This window comes from Scardinius erythrophthalmus, assembly GCF_964197995.2.
Source record: "Scardinius erythrophthalmus genome assembly, chromosome: 2".
Lineage (NCBI taxonomy): Eukaryota > Metazoa > Chordata > Actinopteri > Cypriniformes > Leuciscidae > Scardinius > Scardinius erythrophthalmus.
In genome coordinates this window covers 11,551,125-11,572,647 of record NC_138222.1, presented here as the reverse complement: position 1 = coordinate 11,572,647, position 21,523 = coordinate 11,551,125, and the positions used below count along the sequence as shown (strand labels likewise).

The 21,523-nt window shown below is 36.6% G+C and overlaps 1 protein-coding gene across 4 annotated transcripts in view; it reads right to left on the bottom strand.

Moving 5' to 3' along the window:
- Positions 1–21,523, bottom strand: part of hectd4 (HECT domain E3 ubiquitin protein ligase 4) — a 97,693-nt gene that overhangs the window by 57,350 nt on the left and 18,820 nt on the right. For 3 of the 4 annotated variants that reach the window (XM_081391719.1, XM_081391720.1, XM_081391721.1), the window contains exons 8-24: positions 20,146–20,338; positions 18,300–18,461; positions 17,807–17,920; positions 10,068–10,208; positions 7,976–8,205; positions 7,561–7,703; positions 7,039–7,109; positions 6,795–6,900; positions 6,414–6,534; positions 4,852–4,980; positions 3,229–3,353; positions 2,978–3,131; positions 2,411–2,499; positions 2,116–2,320; positions 1,906–2,025; positions 1,221–1,325; positions 327–490 (exon numbers count right to left, since the gene is read on the bottom strand). In XM_081391719.1, the coding sequence (XP_081247845.1) occupies positions 327–490; positions 1,221–1,325; positions 1,906–2,025; positions 2,116–2,320; positions 2,411–2,499; positions 2,978–3,131; positions 3,229–3,353; positions 4,852–4,980; positions 6,414–6,534; positions 6,795–6,900; positions 7,039–7,109; positions 7,561–7,703; positions 7,976–8,205; positions 10,068–10,208; positions 17,807–17,920; positions 18,300–18,461; positions 20,146–20,338 (2,372 nt within the window). The remainder of the gene's footprint in view (positions 1–326; positions 491–1,220; positions 1,326–1,905; positions 2,026–2,115; positions 2,321–2,410; positions 2,500–2,977; positions 3,132–3,228; positions 3,354–4,851; positions 4,981–6,413; positions 6,535–6,794; positions 6,901–7,038; positions 7,110–7,560; positions 7,704–7,975; positions 8,206–10,067; positions 10,209–17,806; positions 17,921–18,299; positions 18,462–20,145; positions 20,339–21,523) is intronic. The other variant, XM_081391722.1, reaches the window with a different exon arrangement.

The following is a 21,523-nucleotide window of genomic DNA, read 5'->3' as shown; positions in this document are numbered from 1 at the left end:
TGTGTATAAGAAGGCTTTTAAAAAAGAAATTAATACTTTTATTCAGCAATGACACATTCATTTGATCAAAAGTGACAGTAAAGACATTGATAATTAATGTTACAGAAGATTTATATTTCAAATAAATGCTGTTCTTTTGAACTTTCCAATCAAAGTTTTTTTTTTTTTTACTTTTCTGTAAATGCATTCAAATAGGAAAATTAGTTATTTTACACTGTGCTTTTTGTTTAATTTTCTATGTAAATAAAGATAAATAAGGATTGCTGAAGTGCATCTCTGCATTTGGGTCCTCATGTCCTGCACCAAACCTGACATAATCAGCACACCTCTGCAGTAGTTTGGAGCAGAGAAGGTCATGGCAGGCCTCCTCCTCTCGTGTGATATCAGGGCCATTATAGAGGATGCGTAGCATAGCGCAGGCCAGCACTGATAAACCCAGAGCCAGATCAGCCAGGAAGGGCAGCCCGCCGGACACATCCTCGGACGACTCCTGAAATCAACATAATTAGAAGTAAAGCCAAGAAAGGTAATTAAAGTTTTGCCATTTCAGTGGATTTATTTTAAAATTTCCTTTAGACTTCAGGTTAGCATTAGTTGGTGTCTGCAATGCTTTTGCTCCACATTATGTGTCATTATTGTCCACCAAGGTGGAAAATTGTCTTTGGCTCACCAGCACATAAAATAACTATACAGGCAATGGTATAAAAACAAAACAAAAACACAGACAGATTCGCATTACATAGATATAAAAAATGCAGTTCATGCCACTGTCATTTGGTTTATCAATCACTTGCGGAGTTGAGAATTTTACAAAATTATGAGAATGTCCACAAAATTAACTCAAGTCTGTGCATTCAATATCAATAACACTTTTGTTTAGTATTTAATTTCAGTTTACAATCTTTTCGTAACAATTTCATAAAATGGAAACAAATATTTAGAGCAATGTAAATTATACTTTTAAATTATATGTTTGCTGCTTTTTAAATACATGTTTGTGCATTTTTTATTGATATGGACCTGTGTCTGAAATAATGTATAAAGTTAACAGTTTTAATCTACGTTTTAGTATACAACTATAACCCTGCAACCAAGACATTTGTAGGAAAACACGTTAGATGAGCAAAGTCAATGAACGTCTAATGAGTATTTAAAATTTTCTCTGTGAATTTTATGATTGGGATCTATTTAAAGGCTTATGTAAAGTCTTAAGTTAGTACCTGTGCTCGGACAGTGCATGAGAAACCCCACATGGCTTTATCTGGGGTATTGTGCTCACGTCCACTCCTCATCTCAAAAGAGAATGTCACAGTATCTCCTTCCACCTGAAAAAACATACGGTTAAAAGTGTATTAAAAATCTGAAGATTGTTTGCGAATATTGAATGTGCACTCTGGTGTCTTAATATTTTTTAAGCACACCATTTTATCCATCTATTGGACCTTTAGGCAAAATTTGTAAAAAAAAAAATATGTACCACATTTGATGCGTCATGCTTTTATTGTCATAAAAAAAAAGCTTTTCATTGCATTTAAGATTGTTGAAGCATTTCTATTGATTCAAATCTCAAAAGTGTTAAAAATCTTAATTAAAAGTGTGTTTTTTTTTCTTTAAATATAAAAGCAATGCTCAACGTTACTTTATCAAAATCGGCTAAGACATTTTAGCAAACAGATCTGTGTATGGAGGTTTGAATTTTAAATTGACAACATTCAAATTATATTCCCTTCATCAAGAGCATGAATAATCACACATGAATTAGATTATATACCAGTTTTGCCATGTATCAAGAAAAAAATTATTCAAAAATATGTTATTACAAGTTAACACATTATTTTATGTTTTTATCCAGCTCATCTTTATTCTTGAACACTGTCTGATGTTATGGAGAGTGCTTTTCCTCACCTTGACAAGATCTTTGGGCCATCCAGTTCCCAAGACACTACGGCTCCCATAACCCATGGTGTTGCCTCCATACTCACTCACTTTTCGACTATTTGTGTTGGGCCCGGCATAAATCACCAGCTGAATAACGAGAGTTTATGAGCATATGCATATTCACTTTCATTCCACTATGAATGAGAACAGAAGTTTCACAGAATCAAAAGTTCAAACCTTGTCATAGTCATACTGGGAGGAGCAGCGAGGGTCAAAACGGAGGTAGAGACAGCGCGCACCAGGTATGTGCACTGTATCTTTAAATTTGTAGTTGTCCCGCACTGGATGAACAGTTTCCACTGTTTTCCCAGCAGCCCATGGGGCAGGGATCTTCAGGCCGGTCAAAAAACCTGGCTCCTCTCTCTCTTCCAGAATCTGGAAACTGAATTAAATACAACATAATTTTGTGTTTGAGTAATCTAAAGGTTTTTGTCCAATAGTTTCAAGGATAGATAGAAAAAAGCATTTTTACCCATCACTTAATGAGGGTGGATTGGGGCCTTGATTTAGCGAGGAATCCTCAGAAAATAATGGTGAATGTGTCTTCAGCAGCAAAGCGGTCTGTTAGATAGACAGATTCAGAGCAGTCAATGTTAACAATACCAACGGTTTATGATTTATTATTTTGATCTACAAATGTACTTAACACACATTAATGTGTCATTAACATTATATATATATGCAGCCTTGGTGATAGTGTAAAATATTGACATTTGTGTGCATCGATTAGAGCTGGTTAATATATTTAATATTTACAATATATTCACTATTATTTGGCTGGTGTTATAACATTAACCAGCTCTGATAATTTTTGGATTATTAGCTCTTTATTTGACCATTACTTTTCTTAAAGCCTGTATGAGAATGCTAAAATATTTTGTCCGATACTAGCAATAGAGTGTTTAGATTTCTATGCTATTTGAGAGCAAATACATAAATATTGAGATGCTATGTATATCAAATATTGTCCAAATGAAGAAAAATACATCTTTTTAGCTATATCACCGTGCTCTTCCATCCAACAATCACATATACACACCTGACTAGTATAGAGGACCAGTTGGACTAGCTGTGGCATGAGAGCATCAGCTAGTGTGAGGGTTTGTAGGTTTGGGTGCATCAGTGAAGTCAACAGAACCGGTAGCAAGTGACCCAACATTGTGGCCTTCGTTACCTGCTCTAGTCCTCTCAGTCTTCACATTAAAAAAAAGATAAGTAAAAGAAAGCATTTAATTACATGTACAACATACAAATAAAACATCATCAAAAATATCTAATATTGTAATGCACCTGGTCTCTCGATCACTGATGTTGCTGTTGATAAGGGAGCTGGTGACTTGCTGAAGGGTCTCCAGAACCTCATCACACCCAACCAGGATCTTCGAGGCAAGTGATAAGATGCTCGTCTGCAACTCCTGAGGGGAACACGCACATTCAACACACACATTTCTTTGAGAACATCTAAAGCTGGTACAGAACCCTTGTGAAAAAGAAGTAGACTTTAGCATACTTTCACGTATTACAGAAATAATATACTTAAAAACAATATACATTCACACAGAACACGTTTTTCCATTCCAATGCGCTATTTTTCCACTGATTATCGATGTAATCACGCGTTAGACGGACGAGTATAACCGTTGCGCTCCCATCTTGCGTCTTTTGCAGCGTCTCGAGCATGACACGACATTCTAAAAATGCGTCGTTCAAGTTAAAATAAGTTAAACTTTTTAAAAAAACACGTATGCGTTTTTTTCCCCATTCGACTGCCCACGTCTTGCATTTTTCAAAGCAAAAACGCGTTCTGTGTGAATGTTAACTGAATGTAATTAAAATACATTCATACAATTTAATTAAAATTAAATAAGTATTATAGATAATAAATAATAAATGTATAATAATAAATGCAATTAGCTGAACTTTAGAATGCTTTAGTAATTTCATATTTACTTATATTGTCTTTGAAATATATTCTGCTGAATGTACTTACAAGCACTTTAATGTCATTTCTATTGAAACTTGTCGTGAATTTAAATACATTTGTAATTACACATTTGTACTTTTTAAAAGTGTACTTAAGTGTGTTAAAGGGATAGTTCACCTGTATACCATGATTTACTCACCCTCAAGCCATCCTAGGTGTATCTTTTTTCAGACGAACACAATCAGAGATACATTTAAAATATCCTGTCTCTTCCAAGCTTTGTAATGGGAGTGAATGGGGGGCTGGATTTTGAAGCCCAAAAAAATGCATCCATCCATCATAAAAGTAAGCCATACGTCTCAAGGGGGGTAATTAAGGCCTTCTGAAGCGAAGTGATGTGTTTGTGTAAAAATCATGGTATAATTTTAATTTTAAATCATGGTATAATTTTATTTTTTGGTGAACTACCTTAGGCTATACCTAAGAAATTTAGGGCCAGATAAGCGTGAGCGCAATTCCAAAAAAGCACTGATGGGAGTGGAAAGTTCAGTGCCTGATCTACTGACGACGTGGAAACTAAAAATGTTTAAGAAATTAAAAACTACACACACCATCAATTAGGGTTAGAAGAACTGTTGCCAAACATATAACATGCTAGAAACATAATAATCAATGCAATAATAATGTTTCTAGCATAGCATGTTATATGTTTGGCAACAGTTCTTCTAACCCTACTTGAGATTATATATGATTATATATATATATATATATATATATATATATATATATATATATATATATATATATATACACACACACACACACACACACACACACACACACACACACACTTTGAGCTACAGAACAGAGCACAGTATATTGAACTGTTTTAATTCCTGTTTGTTTCATCTTTCATGAATGCAGCAGCTGTCGTCATTAGTCCACACTAACCAATCAGAGACCATAGGGTTTAAAAAGGGGATGTTTACCTGTACCTTCATTGTTTCCCCTTGTAGGGAGCTGTCACTATCATCAATGTCATCAGGGTGGAGCAGGATGGTGTTGCTGAGCAAATGGTTCTGCACAGCCATTAAGTAACGCAAGCTTGGTGACACTACCTGTTGATGTGGAAGTGCTGTGGGTTAATTAGTGATTCAATAAATTGTATGAAATAATACAGACAACCATTTCAAATTATGATTGAATGTATACATTTAGATGCACCATATAAACAGGGTCCAAAATAACACTCGGCAAACCAAACATGTAAAATTGGCTTTTCAAGAAAATTATTCTGTTACTAGCAAGATGGCTTTGTTAAGAACTTCAATGTAAACAATACAACAGAATAGTAAGAACAACATTGTTGGTGCAGTTAATTGGCCTTAAAACATCATGTGCTTGTAAAAAAACAGAGACACCACCAATGCGAACAATCACCAGATTACATTACGTCACTTCTCAGACATTCCATGACCTGACAAATTCTGATTCAACATGTTCAATCGGCAAAAAACAAGTGCCGACCAACGCCAACAGACACTGACAGAGGGAATACACTGATCCAACGAAGCACAACAAAGTGTCTGTTGCCATTGGTCGGCATCTGTCAGTTCAGTGTGAATTGGACAGAAGGGAAAATGTTAAATAATTTGTTTGTTATGGTAAAATACTTTGAATTAGTCATGTTTCTTAGCAAGAAAAAAAAAACTATCATTCTAAAGTTATCCCAAGAAAATTAATGAATAGCACTCAAGATAATTGATCTCATCTTTTTCATTAATTCATTTAGTTTGATTTCCCTTGTAAAAAAGAAGTGCACTTAATTGCATTGAATGTGCACTTGTACTTAAAAAAAACAAAAAAAAAAACAGTACTTCCAGATAATGTAATATTAATGAAATCAAAGGCCACTTAAAGAGAGTGGACTTTCATGACTGTTTCTTAACACACTTAAATAGACTTTTAAAAAGTACACTTTGTAATAATGACAAATTAAATGTTTTACTTTAAAAGTGCATTTTAAATCATTGTTTTATTACTTATTGTAATGCTTTAAAAAAAGTCAAATTATGTTGATGTGTTGACTAACTTGATTATTAAATTGCTGTATGTAAAATTGAACTAAATTTGTACTCAATTTTGTACTCAATCAAAATGATTATAAATGTGTAATTACAAATATATTTAAATACATTTTTCAACAGAAATAATATATTTTAGTTTACCATAAATGCTTGTCAGTACATTCAGCAGTACACTTTAACCATTTCCAAAACAATACTAGTAATTAAGAAATTACTTACAAAGATAAATACAAAAAAATCACTCTAAAGTTCAGCTAATTGCATTTACTATAATTGCAATTAAACATTGCTAATGCTAATGTATGCTAAAGTGTACTTCTTTTTCACAAGGGATATGAAAACAAATGGCTTGTAGAGCTCGTTTAAGATTAATTCAGTTAAAAACTACATACAGAGTAACCAGTCACGACGAAAAGTTTCTTTATAAAGAAATGTTTAAATGCATTTATGTGGAAGTCACATACAGGTACAGTGGAGAGAAGCTTCTGAAGGTCTTCCTTGGAAACGGTTTGACATTTGGTGATGAGGAGACATGACTCTCGCACTACAGTCTTCAAGATACACTGCAACAGTTCATCTTTCAGTCTGCAGGGGAAGATGAGAGAAAGTGTAAATGGCAGATATAAACAGATATAAACCAAATATCATCTACAGATATTTACAATCTATCATCAAGGTAAAAAACATTGCTTTATATGAACATATATATTTAATACATTTTTGTTGAGATAAGGGAGAAACTTGTATGTTGCGATCACAAAAGAATTATGTAGATTTTTTGTGTTATGCATGACTAGTAGAGTATACAGTATTGAACAGATCTAAAGAGCCGTGAAACTTGTTACCTGTAGTGGTCATCCTCCTCACTACCAAAGCGGTTCTTCTGTAACTGGTTAGCAAGGTTGTTTAATATAACATCACGTAATTGAGACAAACCACTGTTCTTCTCCCCTGCAGAGAAAAAAAAAAATTTATTACTGGCACTATTGCTTATCATTATGCAATTGTGCAATTACAGTGAGCCAGTGATAACTCGGCTTATAGTTAAACTTGATTTCTGTACGATGTGTATTTATTTGTAATTCTTACCCTCAGTGAAAACAAATTTGAGCAGGTTGTTCAACTCAGATTCGCTCTGGTACAAGGTGTTTAAACCTGAGCTAATAAGAAATAAAGAATGGAAAAATGGTTTGTAGTTATTGCAGATATTGAGGCCAGTTGCACAAATTCAACAACAATTTTTTCAGACTAAGAATTTTTTTTTTTTTTTTTTTTACTAAATCCCTTAAGAATTTTGTTCAACTTTGGAAGAGAAATTAAGATTTTTTTAAAAAATATATTGAAGTCCCTTTGCAGTCAAAAATTATATCACTTAAATCCCATTTTTGATAATCAAAATTACATATTTAAATGTTTTTCCCCCGTGAAAGTAATTTCTTAATGCCTTAAAATAGCTTGAATGTAACTTGAATGTACACCTTTGCTTCATTTAGTATATGTGAATGCATGAATCCGCAAATTATTCCCCGCCTCCATATTATATATATATATATATATATATATATATATATATTTTTTTTTTTTTTTTTTTTTTTTTTTTTTGAGATTCACCTGATGGCAAGACACACTTCTCTTTGTATTTCTGGTTCTATCTGATCAGGAGGAGCCATAAGTAACTGCCACAGCAACAGTCCAGAACGCTTAACACAGTCCCGGTTCTGCTCTGAATTTGGATTAAAAAACTGGAACACCACCTGGAAAACACAAGAGAGAATATTCCTCCTTCAGGTGGGTGTCAACCTTTTCACTGCGGATGAACAAACTCAATCTCCAATAGCAAAAAGGCCATCACTTACATTGTTTTAGTTAAGTCATATGTATTACATACAATTTAGGTATGACACTTTTCACAATACACATTATTTCAAAGCAGCTTTGCAGGAAGTTATATTGTAACAAAGTCATACTGTAGTGTTTATAATGTAATTCAAATATTCTAGCAAAACCCCACCAATTATATCCACACCTGAAAGACGACCAGAATACATCGGATGATGCACGTGTCACCATTGACCATGGCCTTCTCCATGACGTCACATATAGAACTGAAGTGGCAAGCCTCCATGGGTTGTTTTCCTATGAAGGATCCCAGGTGTAAACTACTGCTGGCTGCTAACAGGTTGAGCTGGTGGATGCACATAGCGCCAACATGATGGAGCAGCTGGTTTATCACTTTGCCTGTGTCTATCATTTCTTCTGTAATAAAGAGTCAAAAACATGATGGGGAAAACGATTCAGATCATTTCTGTATATGATCACATCTAAAAAACAACTTTGCACAGTAAGTGTCCTATACACCAAGTCCTTGTAAAAATATTTGCACAGGTATAGCAATGAAAAGTGACCTCTTGTAAAAAAAAAAAAAAAAAAAGTGTGCTTTATAGTAATGAATGTGTCCTTCAAATCATAAAAGCAAAGTTTTTAAAAACTGTGCTAGCCTTGCAGATAATGTGTTAACAAAATAAAGGCCACTTAAAGCAGCACTAGGTAACTTTTCAACCTTCATAATATATTTCCAAGACTCTTGTGATGGTACATCGACTTACAATAGGTTGAATGACATGTCTGCCATAGCCTGACGGGGTCTGTATAGTTTTTAATCGTACTTTTAAACTTCAGGGTTCGGGTAGTAACACCCGCGCACAAAAAGAACTACAAAATTCGACTGCTTTACGGCATAGGCTACCTCACTTCCCCCAACACGTCCTCACATGCTGTTGGACTTGTAAGTATATTGCTTATATTGTATATCACTCGAACAAGCTTTCACTCGTTGGTGTGAGCTAAAAAGCACCTGGCGTTCTTGTCGATGGATTAGTAACTTAGACATCTTCGGAGGCTAGCTCGATGTTCGATGTCCGACGATTTGAAACGCGTTGTGTTTATTCCCCAATCGAACTCGTGTAACTGTCTGTCACACGTTTTACCGTCCACAGCATTACTTGATAGACAAAAATAGGACAAGAATGAGCATCAAACAGAAACAACCCGCTTACGGGGTGTTCGAGGCGCACATACAATACAGACTGTGCCGAGTCAGTTAAACAGGGCGCGCGCAGCTCTTAAAGGGGACACACCTTATTGCCACTCGTTACAGCATCCATCTGACTGAACAGGGACCGGTATACAGGGGGTAGGGGATCAGGCCGTGAGTGAAGAGACTGCTCTGCGTGAGTGGTATTTACGACAGTAACGTTAAATACAAGTAGTCCACAGCGACTCTAGGGGTAATTGTTTGACCAAAACGGAATTCCTACCTAGTGTGGCTTTAAAGAGAGAACACATTCATGACTATTTTGTAATAATGTCAAATTCAAAGTTGTACTATAAATCATTGTTTTAATATTTTTTTGTGTGCTTTAAAGTACATTTATTTTGATGTGTTGACTAACATACTAAAGAACAAGTGCTTGATTATAATTTGAACTGTAGTGTTAATTAATAATACATTTAAACTTAATATGTTTTGTATTTAATTATTGTATATATTAAATTGCAACGTCATCAGTAAAACTGCAATTATAAATATATTTAAGTATACAACATGCAAGTTTCAATGTAAATGACATTAAAGTATATTTTAGTTTACCATAAATGCTTGTCAGTACATTCAGCAGTGACTTTAACCATATTTCAAAGACAATAGAAGTAATTACAAAATTATATCTAAAGATGTACTTAAGTCCAACTTAAGTGGGTCAAAAAGCACTCTAAAGTTCAGCTAATTGCATTTAATATCAACTTAAACAACATTTAATTTTCATTTATTTGCAAATAACATGAAAACGTTGTATTCAGTTGACACAAGTATATTATTTTAAAAGTATATTATTTCTTAAGTACTCTTTTAAAGTTATGCTAAGTGCACTTCTTTTACACAAGGGAATTTGAGCAAAATCAGCTATTGTCACTATAATAGCTAAAGACTGTGCCTGGTTGGGTCGTGGTGTAATGAATGCAAGCCTCTGAAATGTTTTGTTGTGCAATATCAAAATCATCCAAAAAAATCAACTCGAGTAAACTTTTTGTTGCATATGTTAGAGCTCCAGTTTCAATACCTTTAGGCTGGGTGATGACGTGACTGACGCCAAGTCGTTGGCACACATGATGGAAGGCCTGGTTTCCAGGGTTACACCATTGGTCCATGTAGTCACTGGAGCACGTCCAAATTAAGTTGTTAAGTGCATCATAGCAGGCCCCTAGAACAGTCATTATACAATCAATTATATGTGACAGTGTTTTTTTGTTAATAGTTTGAATTAGCTTTCATTTTTATATTTTAGCTTTAATATATATTTTCACATTAAATGCAGTTTAAATTTTAGTAGTTGTGTTATGTGATTTTTAGGGCTGTTTTCGACTAAGGATTTTCATAGTCGAATCTGATTCGTTAGATTTTGCCGTAGTCGACTGATAGTCGAACCTTTTTTTTTTTCTTTTTTTTTTTTTAGATAGCAGCTAGATTTTTTTCCATTTCAAACAAAAGAGCTAAAAAACACATATATATCACACATATATCATAACATTTCATAAACATGAGGAGCAATATGAGAGAGAAATTTGGTGATGGTTGTTTAGGTACATTAAATCACGTAAAGCTTTTCCACGCCCATGAGAACCTCGTGGAGTCAACTCACAGCCGCTCCGCTGCCCTGCTGAAAATGTGAAGCAGAAACGCTTAATATCAGATAACGTCCATAATAATTGGACTCTGGGTTCGATTTTTTGACCATTTTCAGTGGTTATGAGGAGCAATATGAGAGGGAAATTTGGTAATCGTTGTTTAGGTACATTAAACAACGTAAAGCTTTTTAACGCACATGAGAACCGTGTGGAGTCAGCTTTTTAACGCACATGAGAACCGTGTGGAGTCAGCTTTTTAACGCACATGAGAACCGTGTGGAGTCAGCTTTTTAACGCACATGAGAACCGTGTGGAGTCAGCTTTTTAACGCACATGAGAACCGTGTGGAGTCAACTCACAGCTGCTCCGCAGCCCTGCTGAAAATGTGAAGCAGAAACGCTTAATATCAGATAACGTCCATAATAATTGGACTCTGGGTTCGATTTTTTTTATCATTTTAAGTGGTTATGTGGAGCAACATGAGAGGGGAATTTGGTAATCATTGTTTAGGTACATTAAACCATGTAAAGCTTTTAACGCACATGAGAACCGTGTGGAGTCAACTCACAGCCGCTCCGCAGCCCTGCTGAAAATGTGAAGCAGATTTTTGAATACATTTTTATTTATTTACATTAGTAAGCTACAGGACATCGTCTTTCAAAACATGACCTGAAAAAATTTAATAAAAATGGTACCCAGCCCTTCTGAAAATGCGAATGCGTCTCTGTCCCCAGCACATTTCAAACCAAACTGACGCCCATGTATTCGACTATGAGGTTCATAGTCGAATCAGACCTCTCCGAATCGAATCGTCGAATCCTCGACTATTAGAAGTCAGCCCTAGTGATTTTTATTAGGTTCGTATATATTTATAATTAGAATCATTTTAATTTTAGTACTTCAACTTTTAGTTTTCTGCCAAGGCAACATTTCTAATTTTTTTTTAAATTTAAGGTATTCATTTAATATTATTTTATTTCAGCTTTATTTCAATTAACAAAAAAATATTTGTAATAGTTTTAGTTAAAAATAACAACATTAATATGATGTGCTCCATCAGAATCAGTCACAAAAACAAACACTTGATCAAGACACTTCTGTTGATTTCGATAAAAGAAATTCTACTTTCAAATGATGTCAATGTTGCAGTGAAAAAAAAAAAAAAAAAAAAAAAAAATTATATATATATATATATATATATATTAAATATTTTAATGCTTAATGCTAATTTTAATGCTTTGTTAGTGCAAAAAAAAAAAAACACCGCATGAATGGACATTAGAAGGCATGTTGAAAGATACAGTACAACCTATTGAAATGCATCTCTCTCATGTAAATCACCCTATCAGCGTTTCAACCGCAGAAAGACGTCAAAGTAACAGCTTGAGAACATGATGTTACATTTATCTCAGGAAAGTCATTTAATGCCCACAGCCTGTTAGTTAGCTACAAAAAAGAACTTTGGAGAAGAGCATATCACTAAAATTGTAAATATATTGTTAAATATCTTCTTTTTTTTTACCTGTTGTTGGTGAAAATAGCCAAAAATACAACGAAGTTCCACAGAAAGTTTTTTTATTACTCCACACACTCTATTCTCCCGCAAATACCACCCAAGAACCAACAAGTCTCGCCGACTCACGCGATAATACATTCTTGTAGACTCTCGCGATAATACATTCACTCGCACATGAAGTTAACAATCTCCCTCTCTTCTTTAAATAAAAAAAATGAACAGGTGATTTTGACATATTAAACATCGTCTCCAAATACAAAACGATTTTCAGAACACAGTAACATTTAAGTGAGCTTGAGTATTTAAACAAAAAAAAAAAACTGTACCAAGATAAATGCTCAATAGTCCAGATATTACAGTTTCCATACACCCTCATACAGCGCTTTAAGAAGCATAAGTGAGGAAGCACCTTTCTTCGTCAAACAGTCAGCAAGTTGTGACTTGCCTTCTGACCAGCGCACTTCTTTGATTTTGTTAGCATGTAGGAGCTCTTTGACACCGCTTATTTCTAATCTTAGTCTCTTCTCTGTGACCTGTTTTGTAGACTTAAGTGCGTCAAACAGGGAATGGTTATCAGTAACACAAATAAGGGGGAGAGCATTAAGATCAGCTTTACCAGTGGTAAGCTCAGAGTAGAGCATAGTCAAGAACATAGCATTGTCAATACCATCTGACATGGCAAGGGTTTCTGCTGCCAGCGTACTTCTAACCACACGTCTGATTTTCTTAGACTGCCAAAACAGGGGAGAGAATTTTCCTGTTTTTGCCATGAGAGCAATTAAAGCCCCTCCCTGTGTACCTCCATCTGGAAGATTGCCCAGTGAAGCATCACTGAAGACCACCAAACCCAAATCATCACTGTTGCCCAAGTGTTGAAACTTAAGTGTGACCTTCTCTGACTTAAGTTTACGGATCACTTTGTTCACTTCATGTATGGACTGAACAGTAGCATTCTTAATGTTGGCTGCTAAGCTACATGTGTCAAACATTACATCTGGTCTTGTCTGTTTAGCAACCCACAGAATTTGTCCTATTTTGGACCTGAGTTGTTCTCTTTCTTTCTCGTTTAGTGGAGCCTCTCTCTGTACAGCACGTGCTGCTTGTAAGTGAACTGGTTGTAGGTTTTCAATGTAACTGTGCTGATGCACCTGCACTACACCACCCACAGTTGCAATGTCCATCCCCACGTATGAAAAACTGCCATGCTCTTCACGACCCACGTGAAATGCAGATTTAAGTACAGGGATGACGTTAGTTACAAAGTGCTCTGAACCTGCCCAAAAAAAATCATCCACATGGCATGCCAGTACTCCTGTCACCTCAGACTGCTCATTCTGCCAATAAAACACTGCAGGATCAACCCGTGACATTTTACCACCACTGTTCAGCATGAGTTCTTTGACCTTGTTGTACCAGTAGAGGGAAGCGTCTGCAAGTCCATACACACATTTCTTTAGTTTCCACAATGCATTGTTCACGCCTGCTTCTGGTGGAGGACGAATGTAAATGTCTCTTGAGAGTTCCATTCCCTGCAAAAAGGCAGACTTAATATCCATAGAATTTACTTTCCACTTGTTTTGACAAATAACAGCTAACAGCAGCCTGAGTGACTCTGATGCACATGTGGGAGAATCTTTTTGTAATTCATGATTATTGACTTCTTCAAATCCTCTTGCCACAAGGCGAGCTTTGGGAACAATACCATTAGAAGTCTCCTTCAACGTACAGACCCATCTAGTAGAAATACATTTCTGACCCCTGTCTGTGACCTCTTCGTAAACATTATTATTTTGCCAGTTTTCAATCTCTTGCTGTTTAGCAGCATCAAAAGAGATGTCTTTGGTAATGAGTACATCAGCATCAGTGTTATCACATTCAGTGAGAAGATCATCAACTTGTGACATGTCTAAAGCTTCCTTTTGGCCCTCGCTGCCATTTGGTTCAAGATACTGCACATTGTACCAGTTTTTATATTGCCCTTTTGCTTTTCCTGCTCTGCTTAAAACTCTGGCAGTGTGCTTAGTACCATCATCTCTGTTTGTAAACGTCACTGTCTGACCTATTCTCAGCTTGACACCAGTGAAACTCACTGTATTAGTAGCATCACTCTCTGTCTCATTACTTTGTCTCATGTCTTCTCTTTCATCTGTTTCTGTGTTTTCAGGGATTTGCACGTTTCCATTAACACTCATTTCATCATCTGAATTCTCTGACACATCCGTGTGTATTACATTTTCCTTTTCTTTACTATTTTCAGGAATATCAGGTAGTCCAGGTTTATCCTCATCCTGTGCATTGACTTTATTCAGCCTGGACTGGTGTACTCTGACAAGAATCCCACCATGTCTGATAAACACTACAGAGCCATCCTGACCGATAACTACAGCAGGGCCTTTCCACTCTGTACTGTCTGCTCGTTTGTAGTACACTCTGTCTCCTGTCTCATACTTTTCATCTGTAGGCCTGACCTGCTTTCGTAAAGCTCTTCTTATTCTTTCTGAGCATTCCACCTCCGTGAATGCTCTTCTGGATGCATGCAATGCTGCTAGGTGCTGTCCTACTCTAGTACTCATAGAAGTGCTCTCTAGAGCAGGCAGTTTATCAACCAAAACTGAGGGAAGATTAGGACTGTGACCAAACACAAGCTGGTGTGGACTATAACCATGCACATTGATCATACTGTTTTTGGCCATTAGAGCCCAGTCTAGAGCAGTCTGCCAGCCACACCCGTTTTCCCTTTTCACCTTCAGGAGGATCTCAGTCAGTGTCATGTTGTGTCTCTCCAGCAGCCCGTTGCTCCAAGGACTGTATCCCGCTGTAGTCTTCATCTCAGTGTTGAATTTTTCTGCCATCTCTCTCAACTCCTCGTTGTTGAACTCGCCACCGTTGTCTGTGTATATTCGTTTGGGGGCACCATGAACACTTATCCACGAGTGAATGAAGGAGTTGACGATCTCCGAGGCTTTCTTTGTTCTCACAATGTTTCCAGCACTGAAGCGTGTGAAGTGGTCGATGATGTGGAGGTACCATACGCCAGGTTCCAGCTCATGTAGATCCATTGCCACCGTCTCATTGTACTCTGAGGCTAAAGGCAAACCAACAGCAGGCCTGGGCTTGGTCCTGCTATATCTTTGACATACCTCACAGTCACGGATGATCTCTTGCAGAATAACTGGACAGTCTTTGTCAGTATTTCCAGAGCTGAGGATGAGCCTCTGCAGCCGGTCTGCGGAGGCGTGGCCAAACTGCTTGTGGAGCTTCAGGAGAACTTTACGCTTCTCTTTTGCAGACATCTCTGCTGTAACGACAAGGATTTCACTTTCATTGGTGTTCGCTTCAGTATTATCATCTCTAATGTCAACACAATAGTGTCCCGAGCTAGTGAGCTCAAGAGGCACTGGTTGCTTGAACATGACAACTCTGTCATTCTCCATGTCTAAAACAGTTCCTGCTCTCTTTAGAGACATTTTGCTCAGCAGTAAAGGAATATCAACAGGAACAACTTCCGTTTCAATGTGACATTTTGTTTGTCCGATCTTAGCAGGAAGCTTCACCTTTCTGTTGGATTGTACCATCTGACCGTCACCAAATCTGAAAGGTCTGCTGCTTGAAGATTCTGTTTGCAGCAGTTTGTTTATTTGGCTTTGGCTCAGGTCTTTCATGTAACTATCCAGCCACTTCTCACCACAAACTGTACGTGTGCATGCAGTGTCAATGATAGCTGATCCCAGTGATTCAGTTAGAAATATCTCAGAGTCCGTCATGACTTTTGTAAATAGTGTAATGTTACACTCTTCCACATCTTCTGTTAGCTTTACTTCATTTCTCCGATGAGGACAGTCTTTGGCCCAATGGTACGTGCTCTGACAAATGACGCATTTTGTTCTCTTACCATATTTGTCGAGTGGGTTTGTACCTTGCTGTGGCTGCCGCTGTCTGCTCTGTGACGGGCCGCTGTTCCATCTGAATTTGCCCGATGGCCTTTGCTCCGTGAAAAACGCCGCATCTTGAGTCTCGCTGCCGCCGCTTGCTCCACTGGTTTTTCCTCCGAAAATCCGCTTCAGCGCTGACTTCATGGATGCGAATGTCAGATCCGTGCACGCTGTAAGTGCTAGCTGCCTACTCTTCTCCTCGAGACAAGCCGTGTCCAGGAGTTTAAACGCTAACACAGCGTCAGGCAGGGTCATGTTGTATTTCTTCATCCGGTTGTATCTTTGCTCAAAGTCTATAATGTAGTCCGTCATGGACACCGCACTGTCTTTGGAAATCGAGTCGAAATGAGAGTATGCTTCATAAGCGCGGTCTTTTTCTTCTCTCAAGAATATCGCGTCCAGCTTAGCTAGCAAGGTTTCCATACCGTCATCTTTGTTTAGATCGTTCGCGGGTATTTCCAAAGCGGTCTCTCTGGCTCGCCCCTCGAGCCCCAGCACCACCGCGAGTGCCTGCTTCTTCTTTTCTAAGTCCGTAACAAGTCTCCACATGCTAACTTCATTTTTCCAGCACTCGTATGGTCGAGCTTCATCAAGCTTAGGCGGTACTCTGTAGTTGGAAACCATCCTCTGCTACCATTGAAAATAGCCAAAAATACAACGAAGTTCCACAGAAAGTTTTTTTATTACTCCACACACTCTATTCTCCCGCAAATACCACCCAAGAACCAACAAGTCTCGCCGACTCACGCGATAATACATTCTTGTAGACTCTCGCGATAATACATTCACTCGCACATGAAGTTAACAGTTGGTGTCTTAATTATTTAATCTATGTTTGAATACATCAGTTAATTCTGTTTTAAATAAGCTCAAAAATGTATAGAATCCTTTTTTACAAAGTTTTTTAACATCTACTATTTAAAGGGGTACATTATCGCTGGAAAAATGGGCTTTCAATAAAACTTCTGGCTATAAAATAGAAAGGTAAAAATAAATAGGTTCTACCTTACTAAAGAAAACAGAAAAAAGGACGCTGACTTCCCTTTTGCCAAATAGGTAGGAAAACTTCAACACCCATAATGCACTGGGCATGTTGCCATCCAAGGCCACTCCCACCATTCTGCTATGGATACACTTGACCAAAGTCAAATCCGCCTTGCTTTAGTAGGAATACTTCTTAGCAGACTTTTAGTCATAATGTTGTGGACTTGTATTGTTCTCGGGTGCCGGATTTGAAAGAGTAAACGTTTAGCGGGAATGGGTTACTTTCAGTTTCCAGTGAAGGATGTAGCGTGTGGCTAAAGGATGCAAAGAATCGTAAATACAGAGACAAAGCTGTTCTGCATCATCCAGTGGACTTTTTCTCACAAATAAACGTACATTTCTCGGTACAGGTTACACGGAGAACGAGTAAACATTGTTAATTTACATATACTACATTGTAACTATACAAAGCGGGTTGAAAATCTGTGAAGTTGAACAATGGCTCCATTGATCCATTTTCCAAAAGGGAAAGAATGAACATTTTAAATGTGCATATGTGCTAGGTTTAATTTATTTAAGGAGTAAGAAAATAGTCAACAACAATGTATTAAAATTCCTTAAGCCCAATGCATATTCATTTCGCTCTTGGTGAATACAGTCCATTCTGTCTGAGATCTGTTTTGATTTATGCATCGAGTTTAGTGTGAAAGGGGCTTGATGTGTGGAAATGTCTGATTCTTACCCAGTCCTGCAACCTGAGCCCCACGACCCAGAGAACTTCCTGGAGCATCTACGAGGTCTGCACGATTGCTAAACTGACCATCAGTCAGGTTAAACACCAAACTAGATGCCAAGACTAGGAAAAAACACAAGGGATTGACTGAAAATGTTAAGAAGACTTTGAGAATGTCAAATAAAAATACTTTTTCGCTGACATTCTTGGTTGCTTTTTAACAAGAGTTTTCATATTTGTTCCACAGAAGTAAGAAAGTCATATGGGTTTGGAACAACATGAGGGTGAAACAGATGATGAAAGACTTTTCATTTTAGGGTGAACTATCCCTTTAATTGTTATATGTTTGATTTTAGGTAACAGTGGCATAAATGAGGCGGCAAAAATGGATAACGTTAAATGATAAATCACTATTCGGACACTATCCATGATAGAGATTATGTTCAAATGTTTGATTAGGGTATAAAGATCTTTCCCCTCAGAATAAGAGATGATGACTTACTCTTAAGTGAAGAAAGGCCACTGGCACCACCAAACAGCGAGCGGGTGGCAGAGCTCCCAGCTACACCTGGAGTGGGTGCCAGCATCACTAGGTACGTTCCACACACGTACATTGGCGTTTTCCTCAGAGTTTTTATAGACAAGCCACAACTTGTGTTGACTACTGGGACAAGAAAAAACAAACAAAACAAGAGACCAAGATCAACACTGCGAGTTATACTACATTGAAGAAATACGACAAATATTATCATTTGTTTATCCAATATATATTTTTCTAGCATAAGTTCCGCTTTTGCGGGGTCCGCTTTCATCAGAATTATCCACACACACACACACACACACACACATTAGATTTGGCACAGGTTTTACACCGGATGCCCTTCCGACTCACACACACACTCTGACAGCCAATATGTCAATATGTCCAATCCATCTAATCTAACCCAAAGCACCCAGAGGACACCCACAGGACACCCATGCTGACACGATAACATGCAAACTCCACACAGAAAGGACTCCAGGCTCATCTGGTGCTGGAACCGGGCACCTTCTTGCCGTGAGGTGACAGTGCTACCGTGTCGCCCCATTTGTTTATCCAATATTATCAATTAAACATATATATATCTATTATACAGATATTTGTGAAATAAATTTCAATTACTTTTTCAAAACTTTCTGGGTCATTTATTTTTTCAAAACTTTTCCAAGCCTGAAAATTGCAATTTTTTAATTCCATGACTTTTCAAGGTTTTTCATGGCCGTACGAACCATGCCTTTAATACAGCACCAGGTATGCTTTCCAAACATCTTGAAGTTGGTATGGATTATGGTATATGATATTAAGTATGGATTTCTACTGAAAATTGTATGTCATGCATTTAAATATATTTGTAATTAATTATGAAGTTGCAATTTAATATGTAATATATCAACTTTCATAGTAATATTGAATAACGCACTAGAGTTAAAATTATAATCAAGTACTTTACTGTTTTGTTAGTCAACACATCAAAATTAGTGTACTTCTTTAAAGCACAACAAAATATTATTAAAACATAATGATTTAAAATGTACTTTAAAGTAAAACTTTTAATTCGGCATTATTACTAAGTGCGCTTTTAATCAGTGTACTTAAGCGTGTTAAAGGGTTAATTCATCCAAAAAGTGAAAATTCTGTCATCATTTACTCACCCTCATGTCGCTCCAAACCCATAAGACTTTCGTTCATCTTCGGAACAAAAATGAAGACATTTTTAATGAAATTTGAGATGTTTCTGTCCCTCCATTGACAATCTACGCAACTACCACTTTGCCACTTTAAATTTTTTTTATAAAAAGATAGTAAAACTAATCCTTATGAATAGAGCGGTTCAGTCCTAATCTTATGACGAGACTCGATCGCTTTATATGATGAACAGATTGAATATAGGCTTATATTCACATTTTAACATTCATCAACTCGCACAACAGTTGTGGTAAACAGAAGCTCAGGCATGATTGAAATATGAAATGAAATATCTTCATTTGTGTTCCGAAGATGAACCAAAGTCTTACGGGTTTGGAACAACATGAAAGTGAGTAAATGACAGAATTTTCACTTTTGGGTGAACTAACCCTTTAAGAAAGAGCCATAAGAGTGTACTCTCGTTTATTTAATTAATATTATATTATCTGCAAGTACAGTTTTGTAATACTATACTTTTGAGACTTGAAATACACTACAAGTGCACACTTAATACAATGAAGTGCACTTCTTTTTCATAAAGGCGCCCATTAATATAGGAACCAAGCCAAAAAAGTTGTCTCTTGGGAACAGCCGAGGCACAAACAACATACAGCAGTATTACCCGACTGCTCCTCTTTGACGGGGTTGGTGATGGCAGAGCCGGTGAGGGCAGCCAGTGTGGAGGAGTGAGAAGCACGGAAGCGAGACATGCGGCTCAGGAGCAGCTCATTCAAACACTTAGATGACTCGCCTTCCTTTCGCGACAGGATTACCCGATCTTGTATAGGACTGGCCACACACAGACCAGACTCAGTCTGCAACAACAACAAAACAAACAAAAAACAGATAATGGAGCTCGTGAGGGTGAGGGTTCAGGGAAGACTTCTTAGTTGTTATATTTATAATAATTCCCTTGTGAAAAAGAAGTGTACTTCATTGTATTATTGAAGAGCAATAGTAAACTAATTAAAATAACTGTGCTTGCAGAAAATATACTATTAAAAACATTAAAGGCCACTTAAGTGTACTTTATACTTACTGACAATTTTTTTTATCTATTTTTTAACACACGTAAGTATACTTAAAAGTGCACTTTGTAATAAATGTCAAATTAAAAGTTTTACAGTACATTTTAAATCATTATGTTTTTACAAGCGCACAAGTACTTGATTATAATTTTAACTAATGTATTTTTCTATGTTACATTTAAAAGTTAATATATTTTATATGTACTGAAATGCAACTTCTTTACAAATGTGTACTTACAAATATATTTAAATACAAGTCCTACTTAATTGGGTCAAAAAAAGCAATGTAAAGTTTGACTAATTGATATAAATTTATATTCAAAACAATGCATTTTCATGTAATTGCAATTAACATGTAATTAAGTATCCAAAAACATTAAAAGAATATACTTTAGTGTGAACTGAATGTAAAGTATATTGTTTCCATAAGTGCTTTTTAAAAGTCTGCTAAGATGTACTTCTTTTTCACAAGGGTTACCAGTCAAAGCATGCAATAAAAAAAAAACTTTTGTAACCACAAAACTCCACTGAGAACATAATGAAATTAACAAGTATGATATTACAAAAATCTTCACATAGACAGAGGGTTTTTCCTGCATTGAAAATATTTTGGTGGGCACCAAAATTAATCTTTGTCTTGCCATTCATTTAATGTTACCTGCAGTTTTACAGTACTGATACCCACTGACAGCTGGCTGCTTTAAAACGCTCCCGTGTTTGTGTAAGCTCTGTGAAGAGCGTCAAAGGTTTCTATTTACAATGTGTTTTTGCAGCATTGAACTTTGTAGCCAATCAGAGACATAGCAGTTGAGCATGTGAATGCATGGCCAATCAGATGTGTTTAAGTTAGTCAGAATCTGCTCAACACCGCTTAAAATGGCGTGAGTTCTGCATGCTCATGAATCCTTTCATTATAACCAACAAAGTATAAACACAATAATAAGAGATTCATTGCACAGTGTAGACAGCTTC